This window comes from Lithobates pipiens, unplaced genomic scaffold (genome assembly GCF_037356315.1).
Source record: "Lithobates pipiens isolate NorthernLeopardFrog02 unplaced genomic scaffold, aLitPip1_a1.2 Scaffold_25, whole genome shotgun sequence".
In the NCBI taxonomy this organism is placed as follows: domain Eukaryota; kingdom Metazoa; phylum Chordata; class Amphibia; order Anura; family Ranidae; genus Lithobates; species Lithobates pipiens.
The window spans coordinates 142,753,441-142,778,985 of NW_027507787.1; the positions used below are offsets into that span (position 1 = coordinate 142,753,441).

Consider the following 25,545-nt stretch of genomic DNA (forward strand, 5'->3'; position numbering starts at 1 on the left):
GGTGTTTACCTTCTCTACCTGTCCCAACAATCATTTAGTCTAGATAAACTGAAGGAAAATCCAAATTTTGAGTTGTTACCAAAACAGGAATAGAAGGAAAACGTTCAGTTGGGACCATGTGTTCCAATGACAACTGTCTACAAGAAGTTCTCCTCATATTGGAGTTTTCTCTTCACTTCCTAGTGTGTCTACAGGACAGGAAATGAAAGGAAATCTCCCAAATGAGATACAGATAGAGAAACAAGCTGACAGGGGCCTAATTATTCTATACGCTATATTAAATGTAAAAATGGGTTATTCTGTGAGCAATAAAATAAAAATCTGTTCACCAAAAATATAATATATTATCCTTTTAAATGGAATACGCTTTGCAAAAGGGTGTACATTTCTCTATATGGGTTAACGAGACACGCAATTTTACAATTTGTTTTAAAGGTTACAAGCCAGAATCCAGGAAACAGAAAAATAAACGTTAATATTTTTAAATGAGTTTAATTTTTTTTTTCCTGTCAGATTTACTGAAATAATTACTGCAATATGTTGACATCCCTGATTTTAATTAAGAATGCACGTTTCCCTCCACTGGTTATGAAAAGCTATATACGGGGAGTAAATTACTTCTTATTTTAGTTAGTGTTAAACCCAGAATCCTTCTTGCATCACAGCAGGTCACAGCATGTAGTATCGATTGGTCAATGTTCTTGAGCTGGGACAATATCCTTTTGAGTGCTATTTACCAAAGGTCAAGAGACAGCTCAAATACAATACGTTACTATCAATTTATTTTGCTTTTCCAAAAAGCTAACGGTGCAAGCTTCATACATAGCAATATACAGTATTCAGCCGCAAAGTTTTGGCCTTTAAGAAATCCTTAGATAAGTTCAAAACTGTTCAACTTTACACTTTTATGTTAGCAATTCCAATACTTAACTATGCACTTTATTTGGCTACAATTATATGAACTGTAAGAAAGATCTTTACTAATATTTAAAGCTGAATTCCTTCCCTAATGCCCTGTACACGCGACCAGTTTTCCCGTCGGAATAAACTCTGAAGGTTTTTCAGACGGAGTTCCGACGGAATTCCGCTCAAGCTGTCTTGCATACACATGATCACATTAAAGTCCAACCGTCAGGAACGCTGTGACGTACAACACTTACGACTGGACTAGAAAACGGAAGTTCAATAGCCAGTAGCCAATAGCTTCCATCTCGTACTTGCTTCAGAGCATGCATAGTTTTTGGTCCTTCAGAACAGCATAAAGACGAGCGGTTTTCCTGAGAGGAATTGATTCCATCGGAAATATTTAGAACATGTTCTATTTCTAGGTCCGTCAGAATTTTCGACGTAAAAAATCCGATGGGGCACACACACGATCGGAATATACAATGAAAAGCTCCCATCAGACTTTTTCTGTGGGACATTCCACTCGTGTACATGGCATAACTGTAAAATTACAACAAAGGGGTATAGCTGTGTGTATGTGTGATAGGACTCTATAGCAAAACATTTACCGGGTTCCCCAAGTTCTCCAATATCCATATTCAAGGCAAACCAATTCTGAACATTTGCACTATGAAACGGTAACTGTAAAGCATAATGATTAGCTTCAGAGGAAGCTAATGCCGCAGGAATCACATAAGACTTGTTCAGTGCTCTTTGGTTCCTAATTTGGTTCCTAATTGTTAATGTAAGCAGTGCTGGGACAAAGTCTTTTAACACTTAAGGCAAAAAGGTTGAAGTATGCCCCATATGAGTTTGTGAACTACTTCAGAAGCACAAGTTGCACCTTGCAGATCCTGCCACTGTCCTCGCGATGGTGACTGCCACTTTTAGCCCAATCATGAGTGATAGACCGGTGGATCCTGCCTTCCTCCTCCTGATGCGCCCAAGACATCTGTCACTTCTGCCACTTGGCCCAGCCCTGAATGCAGGACAGTGACAGCTAGGGGTGAGTCCGATGTTCGAGTCGAACGCAAGTTCGACACGAACATCAGGTGTTTACCTGTTCGCCAAACAGCGAACAATAAGGGGTGTTTGCGGCAAATTTGAAATCTGTGGAACACCGTTAAAGTCTATGGGACACTAACATGAAAAAACAAAAGTGATAATTTTATATGAAAGTTATTATCATAAAAAGTGTTTTGGGACATGGGTCCTGCCCCAGGGGACATGTATCAATGCAAAAAAAAATGTTTTTCTTAAAACGCCCTTTTTTTTCGGGAGCAGTGATTATTTTTATGCTTAAAAGTGAAACATAAAAATGAAATATTCCTTTAAGGAGTGCTACCACCTCCTGTTGTTACTAAGGATCAGTACCAGGTTGCTGAATCTGCAGAAAGTAAGCCCGGTCCCCTGGAGGTGTGTGCGGCATTGGAAGCGGAAAATACCTCCTCTGAGCCAGACATGTCAGATCTCGGGGGCTCCCGGGAAGATTTCCTTAGTGCTCAGATGAGGGACCCCACTTTGATCCCCGCCAGGGAACAGGCCACAGTCTTAAACGGTGAACCACAACATCCTGGGGCGGACGTGAAGTTCCCCCATTTTGCTGTGAATCATGACTTGTACCGAGTAACTAAGGTCAATCAAGAAGTGTTGGAACAACTGGTGGTACCCAAACCTTTTAGGTCTAAGGTGTTGCATTTGGCTCATAGTCATGTACTTGGGGGTCACCTTGGAGCTGCTAAAACTCAGGAACGGGTTTTACAGCATTTTTCTGGCCCGGTGTATATCGAGAAATTAAGGACTACTGTGAGTCCTGCCCTACCTGTCAAAGAACCGCTCCAATACCCCATTTTCGCAGTCCGCTGGTACCGCTTCCAATTATCAAGGTTCCCTTTGATCGCATAGCCATGGACTTGGTGGGTCCCTTACCTAAGTCAGCTAGGGGACACCAATACATTTTAGTTGTCCTTGACTATGCCACCAGGTATCCGGAAGCGGTCCCTTTAAGAAATCGCTCATCCAAGGTCATCGCACGGGAGTTGTTTCAGATGTTCATGAGAACAGGGCTCCCATCCGAGATCTTGACAAACCAAGGTACCCCGTTCATGTCAAAAGTGATGAAGGAACTCTGTAACCTGTTTAAAATCAAACACTTACGGACTTCAGTGTATCACCCACAAACTGATGGGTTAGTCGAGCGGTTCAACAAAACCTTAAAAGGAATGCTAAAGAAATAAGTTGAGAAGGATGGTCAGGATTGGGATTGTTTTTTGCCTCCCTTGTTGTTTGTCATAAGAGAGGTACCCCAGGCCTCCACGGGGTTCTCCCCCTTTGAGCTGGTTTATGGGAGACACCCCCATGGACTAGTGGATATAATGAAAGAGACGTGGGAACAAGAAGCTTCCCCGTATCGGAGTGTGGTCGAACACGTGTCTCAAATGCAGGACCGAATAACAAAAGTTATGCCCATAGTACGGAAACATTTGCAGGCTGCGCAAAATGCCCAGAGTTGGGTATACAACCAATCTGCCAAGATTAGAGAGTTTAAACCTGGGGATCGGGTGCTGGTATTAGTGCCTACCGTCGAGAGTAAGTTTCTCGCCAAGTGGCAAGGACCTTTGAGATAGTTGAGAGGGTGGGCAAGGTCAACTCTAAAGTCCATCAGCCCACCAAACGTAAACCCTACCAGATTTACCACGTCAACTTGATCAAACCATGGAAAGATAGACAGGTTTTGACAGTCAGTCTGAAAGTCCCAGAAGACCCTGATGCTCAGATTAAGAAGGTAGGGATTGCAGAGGAATCAAGACAATTTTTCAAACCTACCTGGCCTAACCTTGGTAATTGAACATTATTACAGACGCTGGCATTCGAGTAAACCTCAAACCCTACTGCATACCCGAAGCTCGCCGGAATGTTGTCTCGGCCGAGCTTAAGAGCATGTTGGACCTTGGGGTCATTGAGGAGTCTTCAAGTAGCTGTTCTAGCCCTATAGTCCTTGTACCCAAGCCGAATGGAACCTGGCGGTTCTGCAATGACTTTCGTAAGTTAAATGAAGTCTCCAAGCCAGACACGTATCCCATGCCCCGGGTCGATTTATTAATCGAAAGACTAGGACCGGCCCGGTACATCACCACTCTTGAATTGACCAAGGGATACTGGCAGATCCCACTTTCCCAAGAGGCTAAAGAAAAAACTGCATTTGCCACACCCGAGGGCTTATGGCAGTATGCCCGAATGCCATTTGGGTTACATGGGGCCCCAGCCACTTTCCTGAGGGCCATGGACTTCGTCCTGAGATCTCATAAGGATTTCTCAGGAGCCTATCTTGATGACATTGTCATCTTTAGTAAGGACTGGGAGAGTCACTTACCGAAGGTCCAGTTGGTCTTGGATGCCCTCCGAAGGGCGGGGTTCACAGTGAACCCAGAAAAGAGTAAGGTTGGGTTGGAGGAGGCCCACTACCTGGGGTATGTTGTAGGCAGGGGTGTGATTAAGCCCCAACTAAACAAGGTGGAGACTATTCAGAAATAGCCCCTTCCACTCACAAAGAAACAAGTGCGTTCTTTCCTTGGCATTGGGGCTATTATAGGAGGGTTGTCCCCAACTTTGCCAGTCTACCAGCACCTCTGACTGATCTTGCCAAGGAAAAGAATGCAACTGTTGTTCAGTGGAGTGCAGAAGCAGCATTCTGCCGATTGAAGCAAGCTTTATGCCAGGAACCAGTGTTGGTAGCTCCCGAGTTCCAAAAAAAAATTCCTGGTACAAATAGATGCCTCAAAATTGGGTCTGGGTGCAGTACTGTCCCAGGTTATTGGGGGCGATGAGCACCCTGTTGTGTACTTGAGCCAGAAGCTCACACCAACTGAGAGGAACTATTCCACTATTCCATTGTGGGAAGGGAGTGTCTCGCAATAATATGGGCTTTGGAGACACTCCGCTACTACTTGTTGGGCCGACCCTTCAAGTTAGTTTCAGATCATGAGCCCCTTAAGTGGATGGCCCAAAATAAAGATAAAAACTCCAGAATCACCCAGTGGTTCCTTGCTCTACAGGACTTCAGGTTTGTAGTGGTACATAGACCGGGAAAGGTACATCAGAATGCGGATGCCCTTTCCCGGGTCTACTGACACTGGAGTCGTGGTGTCCAGACCCCTGGTCTGGAACAGGGGGGGGGGGATATGTAGAGGAGGAGAGAAAGACACAGCAGCACGCTGTGTGAAAACGTCCATTGCTGGAAGGTGTACCTGCTGGGTGAGCTTAAACCACAAAAAGATTTTAGCTGTGTTTGGAGCTTTGAACTGTTACCTGTGGGCTGATGAACTGTGAGCTGTACCTCTGTGCACATCCGTGTGATAAGACAAGTCTGTCTGATCTTATGTTTTGTTTTGGTGAATAAAAGCTCATTTTATTTTACTGGACTGCCTCTGAGCCAGCTCTTCACCCCCCGATCCCCTACAATATATATATATATATATATATATATATATATATATATATATATATATATATATATATATAAACATTTTTAAACTATGTCCATTCAGACACTTTAATGTCATGCCCTTGGATAATACGTTACATTTGTGGAGCAAATCAGAACTGCAGATGACACCCTCAAAAAAACAGAAACATTGTATGCACTAAGTGCATGGAAAAAGAGATTATTTTATACTGTAGATACATAATAACCGTCACATTATATGCCCATAAGGGTGTCACAGCCTCTGCCCCCATAGAACACAGGTACTATGTTTCTGAGTATAAACACAAACTGAAAATTCATGGTCCCACCTTTAGTTCTTCCTGAAACTTATTTTCTAGTAGTTTTGCTGCTTTCCGATCTTCAATTTCCACCTTCCATTTTTCAGCCACTATTCTTGCTTTTTCTTTGGCCATAGCATCACGAAACTTCTTCTCAATTTCTGCCTCTTTTTGTTTCCTTTGAAAAATATCAAGTTGGTATTGGTAAAGTGTATGCAGAAAACCCCAACAAATAACTTCTCTTATTTTCTCTAATTTGAGCCTCTATGTTGTAGACATCTAACAGTGGAATGGCTGAGTAGATAACAAAAATAAAAACAAAGAAAAAAGCAGCTAACAACACTCAGTTTGGGAAAATGCTGTGTGTTGTCAGTCCACAAATGGGCTTAAAGGGTGAGGAACATCCACAAGTATTTTTCTGTACTTGCAGGGTCTATAAATGGATAAAACATAGGGAATTGGGTATCTATTACAAAAGTGTAGTGCATATGTTTTTTTGTCTATTTGTAGGGAGGTGCAGCATGGTGCGGCAGCAGAAAATTCTCAGAGTCCAGATGCAGTAGCAGAACAGTATTGAAAAAGAAGTTCAAACCATTACAACTACCCAGCGGGAAGTCAACTCGACTGGGCATGCTTACAGTATGTTGCAGTGAACATCTTCGATGCACCAACGTCTGTCTCAAGAGATGAAATACAGCCTGGCCGGTCTATTCCCAAATGGGGATAGCATGTACCTGCTCTTTCCCTATTCATCTGGAACCTCTTTCAACAGCTAATACTATCCCTGACAGATGGAAGACCTGTCCTTACACTACCCACAATCGAAGTGCGCACCAAGCCTGGGAGCCAGGGTCTTAAATAGACTCTGAATGACCCAAGATGGCCACCAGAGTCACATGGATTAGCAGCATCCAACCTGATAGCTTCATAGATATATGATGTAATGTTTAGGTCTCAGTATATTCTATAAGTCAGTCATCTATATATGTTGCTTTGAATGTAGCAACAATGACATAATTGACCCAATATAAATTGTATTATACAATGTCAATTTTGAAAGCAGTTTGTCCTCAGAGGAAGTGCAATTAGGTACAAGCAGAAGGATGCTACTAGTCATCTATTCCCAGGAAAACTTTTGGGAAAGACCTCTTTGAAAACACAAAGGTATAAGGGCATACAAATATATACAATCAAACAGGGATAAAGGCTGACCCCATGCCATCTAGTGGATATTTCCATAGTAAATGCATTAACAACAACTTACTCCAGCCATGACTTTTAAAAATCTGCCTTTCTATACTTCAGCTCACATGGGATGGACTTCATTTGATGACAACAGGACTGAGTGTGCCGCTCTCTGAACTTGTCTGCACAGCTCTCCTCAAGGAGTCCTGTAAATGATGTGTGGGCAGTGTGGAGAGAGAAGAGGCCACTCAGGGCCTGGACCTAGTTTAGTTTCAGAGCTCTGATTGTCATCAAATGAAGTCCATCCCATGTGAGCTGAAATATAGAAAGGCGGATTTTTAAAAGTCACAACTAGGAATATCTGGAGAACCAAGTGTGAAGGAACTATATGTGGACTATACACCATCACTGCTGTTTCTCCTGGACCTTGCCAAAGGTGGATGTACTAAGGCTGATTTTTGCCTTCCATAATTAGAGGGTCCATGGGCATCCGCAGGTAGGGGCAAGGGGGGCGAGTGACCACCCCGGCAGGGCCCCCATAATGGGGAGTACAGCCCATGCAATTGTAAGGGGCCCAAGTGGGAACCGCTGCTTTGGGTACTTTCCCGCATATCCTCTGAGGACTGGCGCGGCAATGAAGCTCTTCTGTGACAGGTGTCGGCTGCTTATCACAGCAGCACATCTAGCCGATGGAGCCAGTCTCCTTCATTCTGACCAGGGGTGGACTGAGGACCCAGAGTATGTGGATGGGGGGGTATAGTTGCCACTGTGGGGACAGCAGCTTCTAAATACATAACCTGTGCCGGCGGTGTATGTATTTAGAACCTCCAAAGCTCTTCTCTCTCTCCGTCTCCTGCACTGTGAGATCTTACTCACCCCTCCCCCCTCATCCCCCCTCCACCAATCACCAGTGCAGTGAGCTGAGGGGGCGGAGCTCCCTGTAGCTACTGCTGGTCGGGGGGTCTGCTCACACTACAGGGAGGAGGTGAGATCAGTGTTTTACTGAGTAAAGTCTCCTTGGAAGACAGGCTGCCAACATTTCTGTAGGATTTGTCTTGTAGGTATTGTGATCAGTGATAAGAAGATGAGGAGAATGAAGAGAAAGCCCAGTGCGACAGATATCGCCCACACACAACCCTATCTATATAAACATCCCCCAATCACTCTGTACAGATAAAATGAAGGTAATTTATGAACATTCATGTAACGCTGACTGTGTTTATGTGGTAAGTTTACACTTCTGATGGTGCAGACTCAGAGCTTGGATAACACAGGGTTACATGAATTGTCATAAATAAATTTCACATTATCTGGACATACATAAAGTGCTAGGGGTTGGATTATATAGATATTTACATCTTATAACAGGAGGATGTTTTCTTTACATACCAATTTTGTATTATGTATTGTTGTATATATTAGTAGATGTGCTTAGTAGACAAGATATACTGTATTTATTGGCGTATAACACTCACTTTTTCACCATGAAAATCGGGTGCAAATAGCGTGTGCGTGTTATACGCCAATAGCTGCCTTATTTAAAATGTAATTTTTTTTCCTGAAACTTCCCTCTTAAAATGAATGTGTGTGTTATACGCCTGTGCGTGTTATACGCCGATAAATACGATATATATATATATTTTTAATTATAAACATCACTATCTGTCTACATCTCAGCCCCTTACTCCCGCCAGTCTACATCACCCCCAGACCACCTTACATATCCAGCTGACGGACATCACTTGGACCCTTATCTACCCAACATCCATCATCCTTCTTGTATTCTTCCATCATCTATCCTGTATATATAGCTGTATACAGGACAGGTGATATATATCTGCAGTCAGTGATAATGGAGAAGGTCTCTACACAGGTAGCTGTATATACCCACCTTCCTTCCTGTATATAGAGACCTTCCTCCATCATCACTGACTGCAGATATACATCATCTGTCCTAAATACAGCTATATACACCCACCCTCCTTCCTGTATATACTAATACCATCCACCTATATATATATATATATATATATATATATATATATATATATATATATATATATATATATATATATATATATATATATATATATATATATATATATATATATGTGTGTGTGTGTGTGTGTGTGTGTGTGTATATATATATATATATATATATATATATATATATATATATATATATATACACATACTGTGTCCCGTCCCCCCGTACTGTACATGCCAAATTTGACGGGCACATGCCTGTGCTTTATGTGATGACTAAGCCCCTCCCCTTCACGGCATTGTCAAAAAGGGGCGGAGCATGGGTGACCTAAAATTATGCCCCTCCCCCTGAAAAAAGTTCTGCTGACGCCCATGAGAGGGTCCTGATGTTTCTGTAATGCCGCGTACACATGACCAGACTTTCCGGCAGAAAAGGTCCGATGGTCTTCCCAACGGAGTTCTGACTGACTTTCGACAGAATTCCGATGCACTTCCGAAGGAACAGACTTGCCCACACATGAACGGACCAAAGTCCATTAGTTTTGAACGTGATGACATACGACGGGACTAGAAAAGGAAGTTCAATAGCCAGTAGCCAATAGCTGCCCTAGCGTATTCCGTCGGACCAGCATACAGACAAATGGTTTTCCTGATAGAAATTGATTCTGTTGGACAGACTTGAAACATGTTCTATTTCTAGGTCCGTTGGAATTTTTGAAGAAAAAAATCCAACAAAACCCACACACGATCGTAATATCTGATGGAATGATGGCATCTTACCTTTTCTGACAGAAAGTTCGGTCGTGTGTTTGCGGCATAAGAGTACATCTTAACCTGTGTGTTGGTGGCTCTCTTAAGGTGGAGGATTTACTTTTTCAGTTCCCTTTCTTGCACTATTTGAGGAGTTTTTGCTTGTTCCATAGCCATTGGACTATGTGATCTAAGCCTTTGTGCACCTGGATGCCCCCTCCCCGCTAGAACACACACTAACCATTGGCTGAGAGCGCTAATGGGATGCCGATCGGCTGCTGGCTTTCCATCATGCTTGTTCGACAGAAGCCACCAAGCCAGTCATTAAATTGGCTTCTGTCAAACAAGGACCTGTACACATGGCCTGAATGTCAGACAGTATTTACTGTACTGGCTGATTTTGGCCGATATTCAGCTTGTGTGTAAGGGGCTTTAATTTGGGTTCACACTGATGTGCTGCGGTTTGGCCTCAGCGCGGATCTACAGTATGCTCGGTTATCATACATTTTTATTTTATTATTACATTTTACTTATTTTTTAGACGATGTTCTATTGACTTTTATTATGTTATGCAGTTTTTCTTTTGGGAAGAGACTGCAATCACACACCCTTGTAGCAAATCCTAATTCAATAAATGTTCTTTCTTAAATACAATTTGGATGGTTAGGCTGGTGTGCTGTGGTTTGCCTGCAGTGTGGGTGTATATGTGGTCTCCATGCTTTTTTAACCCTGTTTGTAGCCACAATCCTATTGACTTCTATAAGGTTGCACATTTTTGCTGTGTTGTCTGAAAGCTCACCAGAGGTCCTGCATGCTGCATCTTTGGTAAGCTTCCAGAAAATGCAGCAAAGCTCCATTTAATAGAAGTCAATGGGACCATGGCTAAAAACACAATAAAAAAGCATGTAATCCATACATACTCCTGCGCTGCGGAAAAAACTGCAGTGCATCAGCGTGAACCTGGCCTTAGGAAGAAAGCTGGGTTGTGATCACATCAATGTAAGATCATCGCGTACCATTGCTCCTCTGCCTCCTTTTGTGCTTGGTGCCTGGCTCTCTCAGCCATGATCTCTTCGGTTATTTGCTCATATGGCTTGTCTCCATTGGCTTCCCCCATGATCCACACCCATACTTCTCCATCAGCTCCCTGTAGCCATTCAATATGCTTAGAGTTATCTGTAGAAAATGTTAAAAATATATACATGAACACACAAAATATTAAGTGGACATAAATTAAGCTGACAGAAAAGCAGAAAACAAAACAAAAAAAAATGGCATTGCTAATCTAGGGTTTGCACATTTCCTGGAGCAATTTGATTTAAGCTGATTCAAGTTGCTCTAATATTTCATTTTCTAGCACTGGCTTTCTCACCATTTCCTTATTATCCCAAGAGATAGTAGCACAATAGGTATAACGGATGGTAATTACTTAGTTCAAGGGTCACCAATGTGCATGCCATTGTTCACATACTGCTCATAACAGCTCATATGCCTTTCAGAAGCCCTTAGGTGTCTCAGGAGGGGGTCTTAAAAATGATGCTCAGCACTACAAACAACAGCCTGGTATTCTATATTACGAGTATTCCAGTATTCAAGGAGCTTGTGCCCATTTGGGGTTTGCAGCAATTTTACTGTAGATTAAGGAGCAGCCTTACCAGCTCCTTTCTCTATCCACCCATTAAAGGAGAGAATTTGCCCTCCTTATCATCACCTGTGTAATATCAGTAGTGGAATAAGATTGCAGTTCACAATTTTTTGCTTTAAGAACATTGATTCCATTTTCTAATGGTTAATAGGGTCAAAACACAATCTCTCCGAGAAGAAGGGAAGGCTCTCACTATGTAAAAGCCTTGTTCAGGTTTATTTTGTTGTCTAATGTACAGACTGTTCCACCTGGTGTACACAAGCCCATGTGAGTAAGCTCTGGATCAAGTGAAATGCGTAATGCCCCATACACATGGTCGGACATTCCGACCTCAAAATCTGTCTGATTTTTTCAGACGGATTTCGGCCGAAACCTGTGTTGCATACGCACGGTCGCACAAAGGTGATGTCGAACACGTACGACTGGACTATAAAGAGAGCAGTAGCCAATAGCTTTTGTCTCGTAATATATTCTGAGCATGCACAGCACTTTGTCCGTCGGGATTGTCTACACACGATCAGAATTTAAACGATCGGATTTTGTTGTCCGAAAATTTTAGATCCTGCTCTCAAACTTTGTGTGTCAGAAATTCTGATGGAAAAAGTCAGATGGAGCCCACACACTATCTGATTTTCCGACAACAAGATCCAATCACACATTTTCCATCGAAAAGTCCGACCGTGTGTACAGGACATTAGTCTTGTGTGCACTAGGTGAAACCATCTTCACATTGGAGAACATAATAAATCTGAATAAGACATTTACACATTGAGCAGAGCCCCTTCTTGTTTGAGAGGTTGTGTGTTAAGTCTATAAAGCCCCCTGAGTCAGAGAGTTAGGTAGAAAGTGCGCCAGTAGTGGAGCACTATTGCTTGTATCATGTTAATGTGGTCTAATTATGGTTAATTTTTGTTGAGAAAATTCAAAGGAGCAGAACGAAAACGTTTTCTCTTATGAACATCAGTGTATATAGTTTTCATTTCGAAAAGTCAGTTCAATCCAAAATTTAATGGTTAAAGCAAAGGAATTTTGAAGTACCTTATAAAGACATTCGCTAAGTCATTGAATGTAAAGAGAATTTTTGTACAATTGTTTATACATTACAAATATTCATATGAACATTTGTTTGAAAATGTACTATTGCATTAGAAAGTACTCCACCAAAACTGTAACTTTTACTGAAGGAAATGGTTGTTGTTTGATTTCAGGCTCTGAAAAACAGTATATAATATTTCAGTGGATGCTCAGAACCCTCAAGTTGCAATATTGCAAAAAAGGGACTTTTTGGCAATTCTAGAAAATGGTAGTGACTGCAGACTGGCGTGGAAAGTGTTGTACAAAAAAAAAAAAAAGATAAAATGGCTTGTGTAGCTGTTATAAGATTTTTTTTATGAAAATGTGGAGGATAGGGGATATAGATTTTCAAAAATGTTAGTGAGGTTATGTTGTATTGAATTTTTTACCTACAAACGCCATTAAGTCAGTTTCATTCAATAAGCACATATGCCACAAATACGTTATATAACTTAATTTAAATGCACAAAAGTAGGAAAAAAATAAAAGCTTTAAAAGAGAATACTTTTCCTATATGAAAACCACATAACAGAATGTTGTATCAAACCTGCATATAACCTTGGAGATTAAAACAAATTTTTCGCCAACAAAGCTCTTTTTTATTTCAAAGTATTGTTTTAATTCTAATTGTTTAAATGATTGCACACAGTAAATAGCAGCACATTTGCAATTTACCATATGCAGCTGAATATAACAGGGGAAAAAAAAAATCTGATAAAAAAAAAAATGCAGTGTGTTCTCTATGAAATTTCTAAAAACAGTTTTGTATTAACCTTGAATGTAACCTTGGTGATTGAAAGGCTTGCACTACATCATCAGTGTGCACTGTCCTGGACTAAGATTGTGCAATTTGTCATAATCAGCACTAGATTTCCCACTAGGGGAAGTAAATACTTGTTCTGCGGATCCTAGCGGTTAGGGTCAGTAACCAAATCTAATATGTCAATTAGTGACTAATTGGCTATGAATGCTCTAGTAACTGTATTGATCAACACTGACCCTTAAGACTGAGCTATGCGGTTCTTAAGAAAATGAAACTGGAAGTAGTACAGTGTTCTGACGTCATGACTTTTTTTTTAAGCTTCAACATGGGTTTTGCCCCCCCCCCCCCCTTTTTATTTTATTTATTTATTTATTTTTTGCTATTGTAGCCTTTATAGCTTAAAGTGTATCTGAACCCAACAGTTTTAATATATATCAGCCTGTCACTTCTTAAATGTGGTTTTCTTACTTTCAGGCTTTTTTTCTTCATTTTTACTTTGCAATGCAGCAAACAATATACTTTTTGTCCCTTCATGACTACACAAAAGTTGGACTTAAAACCTCTCTGTGTGTATTTGAATTGATTGGACTAATAATTTATGCAAGAAAACTGATGTTTGTGCTTTCTTTACAGCTCACAGCAAATGGCAGGGACATTGCTTTTCTAATCAACAGATGTTTTATTTACTTCTGCACTTGAAAATGATGCACCAACCACGTATAAAGAATGATAAGGTGCAATTTATTAAGTTTTTTTTATTTTTTGGACCATCAATGTAAGGGATGATTCAAAACTGACCACAAATGTAAGTTTGGATTTTTTTTCTGCTTACCAATATAAAGAGGAGTTTCTACACTGGACAGCGGTAATGGGGATTTACACTGAACACTAATGTAATGGCGATTTACATTGACCACTAATGTAATGGGATTGTTCACAGTAACCACCAATGTAAGCAAGGATTTACACTGACCACTAATGTCATGGGAACATTCACAGTAACCACCAATTTAAGCAAGGTTTTACACTGACCACCAATGTAAGGAGGACCTTCAAACTGGCCACTACTTTAAATGAAAGGGTTGTACACCAATCCCCAATGTAAAGAGAAGCTTTACATTGACCACCAATATAAGTGAGACTTTTAGCCTGCGTTCACATTTGTGCGTGTCGGGAATGCATGCAAATCGCTTTCCTGACACCACAGAAACATGCTGCTCTTTAGCAGATACACAGCAGTGCGTCTTCACATGCACCAAAATTACTGGTCCAAAATTAACCATGTTTTGGAAAAGGGTCCCACCTCCAACTTGCTTACCTTTGCAGAACAGGCTAATGTTAGACTTAATGACTTTCAAGTATGCTCCTTTACCTCCTCAGTGCGCAGCATTCAGCAGAAGTGATGGTGGATTTGACCTCAGGGGGGCCTCTTGTTACATATCAATACTACCGGCTCGTGGCTATTTACATATTAATGACAATGCTATTTGCAGATCTATGCCAGTTATCCACATGTAAACACAGGATCTGCCGATGAGTCATCTTTACACGGCAATAGGGCAGAGCGGGGCAGCATTAGTAACAGAACTTCACACTGATATATCGGGACACAGGACGGGACTAAAACTTCAAGAGACAAGGGAATTTAATCTGGGATAGTTGGCAATATGAGGCAGCTGCTTTGGGCCCCACAACAATGATGGGGCTCAATGCAGCTGCCCCTTTTGCCCTGCCTTAAAGATGGCCCTGCTTGCAGGGAAATTCAGCACTCTGATTCCAGAGCTACACAATAATGTTATTCTCAGGGATACCATCATCTCATGGAGAGAGATCAAGAAGGCTATGGATTTTACCCCTTCCAATCTTGCTTCACTCCTACACAACAAAATCTGATGTTTCTTGCAGGTCTTGAGCATACATGGCAAATAGCAGAGATTCACTCCTTAATTTTTTCTATGTTAATAGAAATATCTTTTCAAAGACTTTTCAAGTTTTATCTCAACAATATGACCTCCCTTTCTCCAAAAAGTCCCCAGCTATTGGAAATCTCCTACTAATAACAGCAACCAAACTTTCTAGATACCTTTATGGGGTGTGACTCTACTTCCATCTCAGCCATCTACAGTATATTCCTCTTCATCACATTTTCACTGAAAACCTTGAAGTCTAATGTTGCGAAATGGCCCACAGACTTCCCCAATGACAATGTTGTAACCACGCTTGTACAGAGTTATCCTACTACTGTATCAGTGATTATAAATGAATATACAATTTAAAATAATTTTATCAAGCATATGTTCTCTAATTTATCGATAAGAAAACCGGTACAGAATCTACCATCTCTTAATGCCCTGAATGTAATCTAATAAAACCCTCTTTAACACACTGCCCCTAGACTTGTCATTCTATAACTGCTTTTTGGAACCATGTGAGGATTTACATACTTGGTATAACCCACACTTTGCTTCTAAGTGACCCTCTCCTCCTCCTATTCAGCCTTGAGGACCATGACTCTACAACTCAAAATTAATCTATGTGTATTTATTGGCTGCCAAACGTTCTGTCATGGATATGCAGTAATGTTTGTCTGTCAGCTTACCTCTCCATGTGTTCAGCTTAAGAGGCCAGCCACTCTTACCTGGCTGCTTAAGTAATATCTCCTCAAAGCATGGCTCCACCCCAGCCCCTATCAGGGTGACTCTATATTAACCTTTTGCCTGCAAGCCAGCCCCACTGATCAATATTGTGTGTTTGGCTTCCGTGTGCTACTTGCTGTATGTTCTACGTCTGATTCCAGTTACCAATATTGGCCTGTTCTTGACTATCCTTACCTGCTTGTTCCCCCAACCTTTGGCTATATCCTGTCTATCCTTTGTTGTCGCAGTCTGCTGCTTCCTCTCTACCTCCCTGCAGTCTACCATGAGCATGAGCCGGGAGGCCCTAGGGGTTTGCGACCTGGAGCCAGACTGAAGCTAAATCCATCCCCACCACTAGGGGCCTCTGGTGAACACCCACTGGCTCTTAGATTCCATGCCCTAGGGGGAAATCTCATGCACTAGCTCCCAGTGTCACCCGTGTTGGTACTGTAGAGTACCTTCTCTCCTGTATCACTTAGAGCTCCATTCGCAGCAGTCAGCCATAGGGTCCACTACCTTGCGGTACACTCCAGACCCCAACGAGGTGCATCTGTCACCTGGACTCAGGTGACCTGACAGTTTGATCAGCCATGGACCCGGTTGACATGCTGCTACCCACAGATGACCCATTGCCGGGCATAGTCAACAGATTTAAGACCCATGAATCGAATAAGACTCAGGTGATGGGATTCCTCCAGGATCTGGCTTCCAGCTTCGAGCAGTTTCAGGCCTTCTTGAAACCCCAAGTCAGCAACCTCAAGTACAAACGAGGGCTGCACCTATTCTGGTCCCAGTCGCAGCCACACATTCACTACAACTGCCAGCTCTGTCCCGTTTCTCTGGGGATGCCAAGGCCTGCAGGGGGTCCTCAGCCAATGCACCATTCATTTTGAGCTCCAGGGTCAAAACATCATGTCTGATCGGGCATAGGTAGCCTATATTTCCCTCCTCTCCGGTGAAGCTTTAGCCTGGACTGCCCCCCTGTGGGAGAAGAATGATTCTGTGGTTTCCAGTCTGTCTGACTGTCCACAATTTTGTTTTTTAATTTTGGCTTCGGGGTTCCCCATAATATTCATAGCAGACCCAAACGGCCTGGTAATGCACTGGGAGGATCCCATGTCGTTTTTTTTTCAATGACTTATATCTGTATTGCTGAGACCTGACAATTCCTTAGCCATAAGTAGTTTAAAATTACTTTTTTCCTTTAGAAATATAATTTTGTGCAGGGACTGTTTTCAACACGGGAAAAATGCACCACTTTACAGGCATACTATAGACACCCCCCAGGTACGATATGTAACCACTTCCCGCCCGGCCTATAGCAGAATGAAGGGCAGACAGTGGTTCAGTTATCCTGACTGGGTGTCATATGATGTCCTGCAGGATAACAGTCGTTGCGCTCGTGGGGCACGCATCCCAGCGATTGGCAGTACCAGGCTGACACACCACTACACCGATCTCGGTAAAGAGTGAGAGGCTTCTTATCACGTGATCAGCCGTTTCGAATGACGGCTGATCACGATGTAAACAGGAAGAGCCATTGATCGATGGATAGACGCGAGTAGAGGAGAGCCAATCGGCAGCTCTCCTGATGGGGGGATCTGTGCTGATTGTTTATCAGCGCAGATTCCCACACTAGACCACCAGGAAAGCCGCCAGGACCACCAGGGAAGCACCTAACATGTGGATGGCCAGGTACATCCCCATGGCCATCCACAAATCAATGCACAACACATGCCAATGGATTTTATCATCGATCTCCCACTGTCAGAGAATAATACGGTCATTTGGTGTTAATTAATTGGTTCTCCAAGTTGGCTCATTTTTTTCCTCTTCCTGGACTTCCTTCTGCTCCTGGACTTCCTTCTGCTCCTGTCTTGGTTCCCTTTTATGTTTGAGACATTTTCCGCCTCCATGGGGGTTCCTTCTCAGGGGGGTTCATTTTACATCTTGCTTTTGGAGAACCATTTGCAAATCCCTCAATATTGTCTTGGATTTTTCCTCTTCCTACCAACCTCAATCCAATGGACAGACTGAGTGGGTTAATCAGGAGTTAGTGGTATTTCTTTGCACCTAAGTCTCATCATAACAATTGGTCCTCTCTACTCCCATGGGCATAACTCTCTCAAAACAATCATGTAAATACCAATTCACAGAAGACCTCCTTTTTCACAGTTTATGGAAAACACCCTCAACCCCCTCTTCCCATGACCTGTTCTCCAGATATTCCAGCTTTGGCTACGGCTCAGAAGTCTTTCAATTCTATTTGGGGTGACGTTCATGATTCCCTCCGAGCAGCTGCTGACAAATTAAAATTCATCGCTGACCACTGCAGACGTAAAGCGTCTTCTCTACAGCCAGAGTACAAAGTCTGTCTCTCCACCCGTAACATCAAGCTCTGAGTTCCTTCTCTGAAGTTTGCCCCAAACTTCATTGGTTCGTACACTATAACCTCTAAAACTGAAACCGGTTTGTTTCACACTCCAGATTCCTAAAAGTCTCAAAATCTCTAACTCCTTCCATGTTGCCCTTCTGAAACCTTTAGTCCTTGATAAGTTCTCTCGTCCTTTCCCTACCATGACCCCCGTCTCTTTGGATAATCAGGAGTACAAGGTTAGTCAGATTCTGGATTCCTATCTCTATAGAGGCATTCTCCAGGACCTTGTGCATTGGAAAGGGTTTAATCCTGAGGAGAGGTCTTGGACCACTGCATCTGATGTCTTTGCGCCTCGTCTGTTGAGGAGGTTTCATCTGAAGTTTCCCTCTCAGCCTGGGCCCAGGCAGGGGAGGGGTAGGCTTGGTAAGGGGGGGGGGGGGGGGGTACTGTCATGTATATGCAGTAATGTTTGTCTGTCAGCTCACCTCTCCATGTGTTCAGCTTAAGAGGCCAGCCACTATCACCTGGCTGCTTGAGTAATCTCTCCTCAAAGCATGGCTCCACCGCAGCCCCATCAGGGAACTCTATATTAACCTGTGCACTGCAAGCCAGGCCTGCTAATCAATATTGTGTGTTTGGCTTCCATGTGTTACTTTCTGTGTGTTCTACATCTGATTCCAGTTACCGATCTTGCCTTGTTCTTGACTATCCTTACCTGCTTGATGTCCCAACCATTGGCTATCTCCTTACTACCCTTTGTTGTCTTTGTCTGCTGCCTCCTCTCTACCTCCCTGTAGTCTATCGTGAGCTGGGAGGCCCTAGAGACCTGAAGCCAGACTGCAGCTAAATCCATCCCCACCCCTAAGGGCCTCTGGTGAACACCCGTTGGCTCTTAGATTCCACGCCCTGGGAAATCTCATGTTTTAGCTCCCAGTGTCATCCTTGTTGGCACTACAGAGTACCTGATCTCCTATATCACCTAGAGCTCGATCCGCAGCAGTCAGCCATAGGGTTCACTACCTTGCGGTGCACTCCAGACCCCAATGGGGTGCATCTGTCACCTGGAAACAGGTGACCTGACAAGTTCATTCATTAACAGATGGAATTCTATTCAGGTTCTCAGTATTGCTAAGAATAAAGCCCTTCAATATGTCTACTCTAATGAAAAACTTGATGCTGACCTAAATTCACATCTGCAACATCCACCCATTGTTCAAAAGAAAGAATACATAATCATCTCCTCTGTAGCCCCATAAGGGGGTCAAAGTTCTCCCACATTTGTTCTCCAAACCAACCTCAATAAGCCTGCATAGCCTCAAATTCTACCTTCTTTTTGTGACTTTTGATGGTGTTTAATCATATAGCATCAGCCGTTAGCAGGTATATTAAAGTACCATACAATAATGTTATTGTTTGCTTATCTCCCTCTTCTATTTTTCCTTTTCTAGTTGGAAAATATACAGTATTGTGCAAAGTTCACCATGTCTCCAATTCCACCACTCTTGTGGAGACTTCATTAATAAATGATTTGATGTAATCTTAAAAATGCCATATATATCAGGGTGGTGTTTCATTTAATGTATCTACTTTTGTAATTCAAACACTGTCAAAATGTGAGCTTGTACACAATTACATTATCCTTATTATGCTGATGGTTAAAAAAGTATGATTAAAAAAAGTAAGATAACATTGTCTGTAGAGAGACCCAAAGCTTTTAACCATCACAGTGCTGGAAGTTCAGAGCCAGGAAGAGGACAGGCACCTCTGCATTGAAGATTTTTGCAGGATCCAGCTGCACAATGTGGGGAATACTTTATTACAAGTAAGTTTGATGTGACTATATCAGATTTAATAACCAAACCAAAATCTGTACTTTTTGCCACGTTGAAATCATAAGAGTAAAGCGAGATAAGCATGGTTTACATACAGCACACTTGGGCACAGAACCTGAATTTAAGACACATATTTTATCTACAGTGAGATGGTTGTTGGCCCTAATATACATTTTACATTGAAGTTCATATTTTTTATATTTACAGATATATGTGGGTTGATTTACTAAATCAGTTGAGAACATTTAAGTTACAAATAGTGTAAATATTCATATCAAATAGGAAATCATATGCAATGCAAATTCATGTTTACATCTGGGCTTATTTACTGAATGAGTTGATAATTCTCACACCAAAAAAATGTGTAAATATTTACTTTTCAAATTCTTGTTCACTTATCCAACAACAATACCCATTTGTGTGCAAATTAAATAAGTAAATGGGAATTTTCTTTTCACATTATTGAATTATTGACGTCAATATTTACACAATTTATTGAACTAAGATTTTCAACTCCTTTTGTAAATCAGGCCCATTATCTAATTTGTTATACTATATAATTTAAAAATAATTCCAGTGTAAATATACATACATTTTTTTTGACTGATCAGTTTCTTGATAGAAACTCCATTATAAACAGTGAAGGGCATGCCATTTACAGTTCTTACCCTATGTCTTGGAATCCTCATTTCCAATACTTGCACTTGCAACCTCAATCCTGTGGTATATCTAAGTGTTGCAGTTTATTACTTGTCGGTTGCTGGTTCTGCAGTGTACTGTTAATCAACTGTTTAATGCTTTTGATGATGTTTGACTTGTATACACTTAAGCCAGCCATAGATGGTACAAACTTCTTTCCTGCAAACATGGTTGCAGCCAGGGCCGGATTAACATAGGGGCTTGTGGAGCTGCAGCTTCAGGCCCCTCCCTCAATATAGGCCCATGCCAGTGGCTTATCAATATCTGTGTGCCTTTTTGAAAGAAGAGGAGCCCTCTGTGCACAGCACACATGGAGGAGACAAGTGTTAGTCACTGCAGCCAAGGCTTGTCTCTGCAGATGTCTGACTCCTATCACAAGATCTGTTACACTCACCTTGTCCTAACCAGCAGGAGCCCGGGAGAAAGGACATCTCCCATGCTGTTGACATAAGGTTAGTAAATTTGTTAGGGAGGTGTTGTGTAATTATTGTGCGTCATGTGCTCTCTTGTACCCAGTTCCCACCATGTCATGTGCTCTCTTGTGCCCAGTGCCCCCCATGTAATGTGCTCTCTCATGCCCATGGTGGGTACTGCAATGCCCACCATGTCATGTGCTGTGCATTGCAGTGCCCACCATGCAATGTGCTATGCCCACCATGTCATGTGCTGTGCAAGGCAGTGCCCACCATGTCACGTGCAGTGCCCACCTTGTCATGTGCAGTGCCCACCATGTCATGCTGTGCCCACCATGTCATGTCATGTGCATTGCAGTGCCCCCATGTAATGTGCTGTGCCCAGTATGTAATTTGCTGTGCATTGCAGTGCTCACAATGTAATGTGCAGTGCCCACCATGTCATGTGCTGTACATTGCAGTGCCATCCATGTAATGTGCTGTGCATTGCATTGCTCTTCGTGTGATGTGCAGTGCCCACTATGTCGTGCTGTGCCTTGCAGTGCCCACCATGTCATGTGCTGTTCCCACCATGTAATGTGCTGTGCCCACCTTGTCATGTGATGTACCATGCAGTGCCCGCCATGTCATGTACTGTGCCATGCAGTGCCTGCCATGTAATATGCTGTGCCCACTATGTCATGTGATGTGCCACCCAGTGCCCACCATGTCATGTGCAATGCCCACGATGTCATGTGCTGTGCCATTCAGTGCCCACCATGTCATATGCTGTGCCTTGCACTGCCCGCTATATAATTTGCCGTGTCCACCATGTCATGTGCTGTGCCATGCAGTGATCCCACCATGTAATGTGCTGTTCCATGCAGTGCCCACCACATCATGTGCAGTTCCCACCATGTCATGTGCTGTTCTGTGCCCACCCTGCCATGTGTTGTGCTCAGAATGTAGTGTGTTGTGCCCACTGTGTAATGTGCTGTGCTGTTCAGCAGTGCCCACCATGTAATATGCCACTCCTAACATGTAATGTGCAGTTGCATTGCCCACCATGAAATGTGTTATGCCATGCAGTGCCCACCATGTAATGTGTTGTGCCCACCATGTAATGTGCTGTGCCGTGCAGTGCCCACAATGTAATGTGATGTGTCATGCAGTGCCCACCATGTTATGTACAGTGCCCACCATGTAAATTGCTGTGCAGTGCCCACTTGTAATGTGCAGTGCTCACTATGTAATGTGCTCAGCTGTGCCCGCCATGCCATGTGCTGTGCCCACCATATAAGGTCCTGTGCCCACCTTGTGCATGTGCTGTGTTGTGACCACCATGCAATGTGCTGTGTTGTGCAGGGCTCACCATGTCATGTGGTGTCATGCAGTGCCCACCTTGCCATGTGCTGTGCAGTGCCCACTATGCCATGTGCAGTACCCAACATATAATATGCTGTGCCCACCATATAATGCGCTGTGCAGTGCTCACTTTTAATGTGCAGTGCCCACCATGTAATGTGCTTAGCTGTGCCCGCCATGTCATGTGCTGTGCCCCCCATATTAGGTCGTATGCCCACTTTGTGCATTTTCTGTGTTGTGCAGTACCAACCATGTCAAGTGCTGTGCCAACCATGTCATGTGCTGTGCCTACCTTGTAATGTGCTGTATTGGGCATCCCCCATTCTCTCTCTCTCGCCCCCTTCAAACCCTCTTTCCCACCTTTCTCTCTTTCACCCTCTCTATATTCCCCTTTTTATCACCCCTTCTCTCTTATTCCCTCTCTCTCAACCCCTCTCTTTCTTTCACCCCCTTTTCTCTCTCTTTTCCCCTCCCTCTCATCCCCTCTCTTTCAACCCCCTATCTCTGTATCACCCCCCCCCCCCTTTAATTTAATTTAACAAAAAATTGTTTGCATTTTCATTTTATTTATTTTCATAAAAAGGCCCACCAAAATCCTTAGCACCAGGCCCATAATGCTCTTAATCTGGCACTGGTTGCAGCAAAGAAAATTGCTTGATTCTGCCATTAACACTGACACTGGAGCCATTGTGTCCTCCCAGCGACACAGTGATTATTGCTAGCTGCTATAGCTGCTGACAATAATTGTTTGAAAAATTTGACAGGCTGGTTGTACTCAAGTTGATGGATCAATCAACTTGGGTGCAATCAACCTGCCCATACATGGTTCGTATTTCAGCCAGTTCATGCTAAACCTATGTAAAGAAAGTGTGTTTGAATACAGAAATCATAGCCAGCACTGTAGAATGGACAAAATAATTTGCACAGATGACAGCTTATGACATCATTTACAATTTAGGAAAAAAATGTAGCATCACATTTTGAATGGTTAAAAAAAAACTATTTTACTCACTGCAACTCCTAACTTCCACTTGTCAGTAAATGTAATGCAAGTATGATTTTGAATAAGGGAAGGAATATGCTAATATTACTAAGACAGATAACCATTGTCTAGATGCTTAGGAGTAATATTTCTCAGCATGATGTAATAAAAAATGGGACTTGTTCCAGTGTTCAACCACAAATTGCCTTTTTGTGCAATACCACAACGTACATAAACATTTATGCAAATCTATGCAATTGGCTATTTATTATACTCAGAATTCTTTTGCAAGGAAGCAGCAATTCTGTCTTAAAGAAAATGTGAACTTGAGTATACATAAGGAACCTTTCATTTTTGCCAGTGTTACAGGAAACATTTACAGGCCAATTCCAGTTTTGTATAAAGAAAAAAAAAAACTCATCCAGATCAAAAATAATCCTTGCCAAGAAAGGTCTAATGCAGATGCACACCTGCATCAAGTCTAATATCTAAAAGTTATTAAATCTTGTTTCCAGACTAAAAGCACTATTTATATTTTAATTTATAATCAATAATATTATTCTCAAACTGCGGAAATGGAAAGGAAAGCAGAAGCAGACCCTTTATTTATGTGCTGTTACTACTTCATAGTCAAGACATCTGGTTGGAGTGAGTTTACCAATCTGCACTGCTGTACTTGTTAAAATTAAGTTTTTAGTGAGTAAGTAAGTTTTACGTTTTTTGTAAGTTTTTTCACAACTTAAGTAAGTTGTGAAAATTATAGTTCCTGATCTGACTGTGATATGTCAAGGGCATCTGTATCACAAACCTAGCTTGAGAGAATCACAAATTATCTGACAGGTTGGTTAGTTTTCTGGAAGAAACTATTTTCTCAGACATTTATAAAACCACAATCTACAGGCTGCTTAGTTATACCAGCTAGAAATACACATTTGAACATGGAGAAAAACATTGTCCAGTAATGCTAAAGATTATGAACTAGAACAAACCTAGACAACTTAGAGAGGAGGGGGAGGATTTGAAATTGTGACTATTCTATGATAAATTTCAATAGGAAAGATGGAATAGCTATTAAAAATGGGGAAACCCTCTGTTGTATAATTGGGAGACTCAGTTCTTTACAATGCCTATAGCTACAGTACATAGGTGAATGTGGACTTTTTTAAAAGTGCACTTACTGCTTGTTTTGTCTTGGCACCGAATCACTTTAACTCTCACACAAGCTTATATAGATAGAACTGGAAAATATTAGCTCACTGACTTGAACAGGTAGCTATAATAGCAGGTCTATGGGTGGGTTTTTGAAGGACTCTGCTTAAGATTTATTAGTAAAAGCCTGGAAAGTTGAGGCAAACATGTGTAACTCACAATTTGGCTGTATGACTTCTTCCTGAATGTTTGTAGTAGGCATGCTTTTCTTCTAGGCTTATTTTCACTTCTCTATATATAAATTATTCTTTGAATGCTAAAAAAAAAGCTATGAAAAGTAGGTTCCTATTTGCATTTTTTTGACTCTTTCATTAGCTCCTCCAGTAGTCCTAAAAAACATTCTGCAAGGATTAAATCTGGGCACTGAAAATAATGCATAGCTCACTGCAAAGCTTCCTATGATCCTTAAAATAAAAGCCAAGGGCCTGTTATGGCCACACGTGCTTTTGGTAAATGCTATGACTTGTAATGAGAAGAATTGTCCTCCATCATAGCTCAGAAATGCCTCTGGCTAATGTTATCTCCTAGCTGAAGTATGCAGATTGTGGGGTGGAGGGTTCCTTATCACAGTAAAGATATCCTCCTGGCAGATGATCTCCCAGTTGGAATGGGAGATTGTTGAAGCTTTCTTGTCAAGGTTTAAAGTCCTTGTAGGAAGAAGTTGTAATCTGTCCCGGGGATTGTAAAAGCCAGTTCCTTTATCCAAGTACACATTGACGTCACAAGCATGCAATCAACCCAACATGCTTCATCATAACAGACATCATGAAAGTCCATCATCTGAGAAAATACTCATGAAGTTATTGCTTACTTCAGGAATCCAGGAAGTGGCCTTTACAATCCCCGGGACTGAGTGTACAGGGCTGTTACTCACATTCTCTGAGTGTTTAGTAGCTTTCTTTTGAAATGATTGATGCTCTCCGCTGAAATAACTGCCTGTG

At 42.1% G+C, this 25,545-nt stretch overlaps 1 protein-coding gene across 1 annotated transcript in view; it reads right to left on the minus strand.

The window, feature by feature from the left end:
* Positions 1 to 25,545, minus strand: part of SH2D4B (SH2 domain containing 4B) — a 461,445-nt gene that overhangs the window by 303,842 nt on the left and 132,058 nt on the right. Inside the window, exons 2-3 of the mRNA XM_077454903.1 lie at positions 10,647 to 10,806; positions 5,740 to 5,887 (exon numbers count right to left, since the gene is read on the minus strand). Of these exons, the coding sequence (XP_077311029.1) occupies positions 5,740 to 5,887; positions 10,647 to 10,806 (308 nt within the window). The remainder of the gene's footprint in view (positions 1 to 5,739; positions 5,888 to 10,646; positions 10,807 to 25,545) is intronic.